Here is a 6,000-nt window from a genome sequence, read left to right as displayed (position 1 = left end):
TTACCACAAAGGCGGTAATCCATTAAGTACGGAAGAGGTAATCAGGGACCTAGGGACCCAGGTTGACAGTAACCTCTCATTTGACACTCACATTGCCAAAGTGGTTAGGAAGACCTTCTATATTGCCCACCTTATCATGAAGGGTTTCACATCTAGATCAAGAGAGGTCATTGTGCCCTGTACTCTTCTCTTATCAGGCCAATGATTGAGTACAATGCCCCATTTGGGATGTATCTCACCCGACACCTGCAGCAGTTGGAAAGACCCCAAAAGTTCCTCACCAAGAGGATAAAGGGTCTTAAACATATGTCATATGCTGCCCGACTGAAAAAACTCCAGCTCTATTCAGTCGCATACCGCCTACTCAGAGGTGATCTGTGCCTGACGTACAAGGCCATGTCCAATCCTGAATTAATGGACATGCTCCACCTCAGAAAATCCAAATCCATCAGAGCCACGAGAACAAGTGACTTAAACCTCAACACAGAAATAAATAGGACGTGCTGGAGGGACAGATTCATAACCCAGAGGCTCCCTACACTCTGGAACAGAATCCCAGTCCATGTTAGGCAGAGCCCCTCACTGACTCTATTCAAGAGAAATCTCGACGAGTGGATGGGAGATCGTAGGTTTACCCCGGGGGTCATCTCTGTGTCACTACTAGATAGAGGCATAGTAAACTAAACCCTAAAAGGGAGTAGTATTCTCATCCTAAGGGGTGGTGTAAGCCACATACACTCTGGCTAGGCTTATAAATGCCTTAGGGCAGATAGCCTAGTACGAACCTATGAACCTAATTCAAAAAACAGCACTGCATCTTTGCACTTTACTCACTTGAATATAGATATAGTAGTAAGATTCACAGATTGTGAGATTTACAGATTCACTTTATGCATCTGTGAAGCAAAGGCTTATGAATACCAGACGAAGTCTTCTTGGACACAGTTTTCTTCCTTGAAAAAAAAATAAGACTGAGCTTCTTTCATTTTGTTCAGGCTATCATTGGACCAAAAGGCTAGAGCATCTTATTTAGTACAGCTGCATAACAGTCACATGCAATTACGTACTCCAGCTATTAAAGAAATCGCACTATATTGCATAACGTTTGCTCTTATGTCTTCCATTGTGGAGGCTCTCTCCCCACATCATTGATTTTGTATTACATTTTAACTCCGAGGTTGTTCCAATGGAAATGAAAAGGTGAGTTCCATTTTTATTTTAAACCTCTTCACTTTTCTCCAACTCACCCCCCCCCCCAAAAAAAAAAGTTGGCGTTTTCAACAAACACACTGATGGTGTACTAGAAACGTCGACAATATTTAATCTTACAGGTGTGATGTTCTGTACGTTGTGGCACAATAACAAATAACACGGTCAGCCGTAGTGCCCCTGTGCTTTGTGTTACTGAACAGGGAAAAGTTGTCAAGTCATCGGAAGCCTGTATAAGAGTTTTAGATTTTGTTTCAGATCCAGTTTCAGGTGAATGAACCCCAGCCTCAGTCTTGTTTATTAAAAGGTTGTTCAAACATGATTCTGTTAGTTAGGGTTGCCACCTTTTCAAATGCCCTAAGTGGGACATGTTCTGTAGAAATGTCAGATTTTCCAGGATGAAACATACCTACAGCCCTGCATAGTACAGAACTTTACTTTTTTGCACAAATAAAAGCTTATTCTAGTAACATTTGAATTGCTTATGCTACTTCATATAGCATATAGAAGTCTCATATATAAAAACCTGTTTTATGCAACTATTAAAGAAAACTTAGGAAATATTTTTGTCCTGAAATCTCAGGACATTTGCTATTTTTTGATTTTTTTCGCAGGACACAACTGCCTAAAGAGGGACTGTCCCTCGCAAAGTGGGACAGGTTAAAACTTTGTAAAGGTATTATACTAAAATATAACAAAAGACCTCGTCCTACAGGCGGTATCCACCCTGATCTTAAAATTTGTAATAAGCAGACAAATCGACGTTCTCCACAACCCGGAAAAAAGCACAACTAAGTGCATTGTTAGTCTAGCCACTGTTATGACTGTCTTTGTGTATTGTTCCGTACATTAAACAACTAAATAGTCTAGTTGTCCGACTTTTCTGACTGAAAGGAAGGAAAATGGACTGGGATGCAGAATCAGCTACAGGACAGCAGGAAACTCGAAATCTGTTTATAACGGAGCGTTCGCTATTGCTCCTCCTCCTTCTGTAGTTCAACAATGAGGGTCTGTGCTTACAGAAAACACTAGCCTACACAACTGAGCCGAAATTGTATCCTAGTAAATACAAATGCAATTACAAAGCATTAAACCCGGCCGGACAAGACTGTCTGACAAAGTCGCCTCTGTTGCGGTACTAGCAACCAAGTTCCCACGCGCAGAGAATAAGAGGAACTGGCTAGTGTCACGGGGCTAACTAACACGGCTGGATTGCTGTGCGGTTTATGGGATGGTGTAATTTTACCGGTGTGTGGATGACTAGTTACTGGGAAGAAGTGAGGATGTACTAACTTATAAAGAGTTCGGGCGCGGCGGCTGGCGACTTTTGTCTGCTTATGGTGGAATTGGCAGTAGACTGTTACGGACGAAGAGGGTGTTTATTGTCCGGTGTCTCCTGATGTCATCGCCTGTGATACGAGTTAAGCAGTGGATTTATCATTTTCAGGATGTTGATGGCAGCAGGGTTAGTGGGAATGACAGATTCGAACTCTTGCAACCGGGAACAAACCGTCCCGGTATCATCGCCAGAGAGCCTAGGTATAACCATTCATTTGTACTTTCCTGATTATGTGGGCGAAGGAATCTGTAAAGCAGAAGGGATAATCTAATTATACGTTACAGTTTAATGCTACATAGGCTAGTACTAGTAATATAGTTAAATGGTTAACAAATTGATGCCCACGGCTACTGTGTTGGCACATTCCAGGGGACACGCCTTTACCGCTCAAAAGCCCGCGGTCGCTTTTGAAGGAGGTGGCACTTGATAAGATAGTTTAAAGCAAACAAGCTCTGCAGTATATATTGTACAGTTTGTTAACATTATGTCAGTTTTAATAAGTAAACTGTTCAGCATATTAAAGTATGTGTTTTTAAGTGTACGTTTCCAGAGATTTCAGATGTAGTAAAAGTTGACAGAAGTGAGTCGTGCGTTTATTGACTATGACATCTTGTTATTAGATCTTTTTCAACTGTCTTGCCAAGGTTGCAGTAACACAGGCAGATAAAAATAAGATGTTAAGGTATTCACCAGTAATGATGTACTAGAACGCATGCATACACGTGGAGAAGAAAAAAATAATTCAACACAAGTGAAAGTGGAAACTTGCAGCTTCATACCTTTTAACCTCTGCTTCCATAATGGGCAACCACTTCTGTCTTCAGCAGCCTATGGTAGTATCCCTGTATGGGTACAAAAAGCATGCATCTACAGATCCTGTTAGAGGCTCACTACTGGTTACACTGGCCTGTAAGGAGTATGCACTCTTATGTATGAAGACATCTGGTTTGCTGCCCCAGCTGGAGGTAAAGCCAGCTCTCTTACATTTGCATTATTATTTTCTGATTAAGACAAAGGCTGAAGTGTTTGTATTAGGCAACCTTTTTACTCAGCATCAGGTGAGCAGAATCTTTGGCAACATGTGGGGATTGGTGGAGGTGGGGCTTTTAAATTGCACTGTGGCACAAACTATATGACTGATTTGAGAACTTTAATTATTTTAACTGTTAGCAGTCTGTTAAAACTACTTTTCACAGTAATAGTTTCTTTGCTGGTTTAACTATATATCCTTATTAGAGACCTGGTCATCTGCTTGGAGTAATGAGTATAATAGCAGAGATACTTGTTAGGAATATGAACAAACAAGTTGATCAGAATAGGTATGACAGCTGTCCAGGTAATTTTCAGAGAAAGCATGAGACCTGGGGCATACCTCTCAGCTGTCCCTGATTTCATAGAAGATCCCCAATTTTGCCTCATGTTTCTAATCTGTTTGCTGTTAAAATTTGTGGTTTTCTGGCAAATTGCTGCACGTTTCACTCACTACATAATAACAGGAATTTGAGCTTCAGGCATAATATCCTTCAGTAATTGCATTCTAATACAAAACCTGCTATTCTAGCAACAATATTTAAAATCCAGCCCTAATTTTGTGCCTTTGCTCCCATTATTTTTTGGTTTTGTCCCCGATTCTTGAGCTAAAATGGTGAATTGTCCTGGAGAACAGCAGTTTTCTTACTGTCACCTAGAATGTTTTTTTTTTCAGACAAACATCCCTGAAACTATTCACACAGTCCAGGGTAAGCGCTGCATCTTGAGTTTAATGCTAAATAAGTCAAAGGCAATGGTTAAGGTCAGAGAATTTATTGAATTGTACACCTGAGACTTTTATAAGTCGTCATCAAAACACCATTTATTGCTGAACTGTGATGGAATGTGCATTGTATGTGTGATTTTATAGTGTTAAAAGAGGCCCATACCTCTCAACTGTCCAGAATTTTGCAGAATGTCTAGAGGTTTGTCTCATAATTTTGGTTTAATAATAAAATGCATGGCTTTCTGTTAAATTATTGAAGACTGAAGTCAATAAATGATCCTTCATAAAATGCGCTATCATGCAAAACATGTTCGTCTAGCAATTTTCTAAGAGCAATATTTAAAATCTACTCCTATTTTTTTACTTTTATCCCCAGATTACTTTTGGCTTTGTCCAGATTTCATGCTCTGAGAATTTCAGAGAAATGCATACATACACGCATACCTACAAATATTTCAGGTACAGGCAATAATGGCCTTCTAGCTTGTCAGTATATCAAAACAGTTTTTCCCATAATAAGTTTCCAGGTTGTTTTTAAAAATATCTAAAGTAGTGCTTGCTTTAATGGATTTTTGCAATTGGTAGTCTATTCCATGCATCAGCTACTTTGTCAGAGAACCAATTAGTACACATCACATTCCTACATAATCTTCTACATAGGTTGTCTGATTATTCCCTACTACTATGTTTTTGATAACCACATTCCGCGGTGGTGCAGCGGTAGCGTTGTTGCCTCACAGCAAGAGGTTCTCCCATTCGATTCTTGGCTGGAGTGTGGAGAGTGTCTTCTGTGTGGAGTCTGCATGTCCTCCCCGCGGTTGGGTGGGCGTTCGAAAGACATGCGTAAGTGGGCGTGCCTTCGTTGAAGGTTGAACGTTGAGCTGGCACCTTGGCGTTCGTGAAAATCTACAGCCAATCATTTGCGGACTGGAGTTTCGCTGTGGTGACCCCTAACCGAGAAAAGCCAAAAGACAACAACAACAACTATGTTTTTGATAACCCCAAATATTCCCAGAGGTAGTCGTCTCTAAATGCCTTCTATACCTGAATAAAGTCTTCTCTTAAATGTTTTTGTGAAACACTGTACAGGTTCAGATAGTTTAGTCTTTCTTAATAAGTTGAATTTTCACATCCATAGATGCACTTGTTATATTTCTGCTTCACTCTTTCCAGTTTATTCATGCATGTTTTTTTGTTTCTTATAAAGTTTCCATATTTTTATTCCATACTCAAGTTTGAGTCTTCTTTACTGATTTCCTAAACTTTATCAATATTTTTATAAAACCTATAGTTCTGTAACTGTTATTAAACAGGTTGTTGATATATTCAGAACAACACAAAGCTGAATCTACCCATATAACCAGGTCCTTAAATGAATCTAAAATTTCAACATTGTGTGCTGTATTAAATATTCACCTTTTAGTCTAGGACATGACTTTGGTGGCCTTTACACGCCAACAATTGTTATAAGATTCATCATCATCTTCTTTCGGCTGTTCCCGCTAGGGGTCACCACAGCGGATCACCTGTTTCCATTTCTTCCTGACCTCTGCATCTTGCTCTGTCACACCAACCACCTGCAAGTCCTCTCTCACCACATCCATAAACCTTATCTTAGGCCTTCCTCTTTTCCTGTTACCTGGTAGCTTCATCCTTAGCATCTTTTTCCCAATATACTCAGCATCCCTCCTCAGCA

At 40.1% G+C, this 6,000-nt stretch overlaps 1 protein-coding gene across 1 annotated transcript in view; it reads left to right on the top strand.

Moving 5' to 3' along the window:
- Nucleotides 1-2,167: 2,167 nt before the first annotated feature.
- Nucleotides 2,168-6,000, top strand: part of DISC1 (DISC1 scaffold protein) — a 2,387,713-nt gene continuing 2,383,880 nt past the window's right edge. The window contains exon 1 of the mRNA XM_044077020.1: nt 2,168-2,748. Coding sequence (XP_043932955.1) covers nt 2,658-2,748 — 91 coding nt within the window. The 5' untranslated portion in view covers nt 2,168-2,657. The remainder of the gene's footprint in view (nt 2,749-6,000) is intronic.

The sequence above is a fragment of the Protopterus annectens genome, chromosome 1.part1 (genome assembly GCF_019279795.1).
Source record: "Protopterus annectens isolate FY-2018-M chromosome 1.part1, PAN1.0, whole genome shotgun sequence".
Taxonomy (NCBI): Eukaryota; Metazoa; Chordata; order Ceratodontiformes; family Protopteridae; genus Protopterus; species Protopterus annectens.
This window is presented reverse-complemented; position numbering and strand designations above follow the sequence as displayed.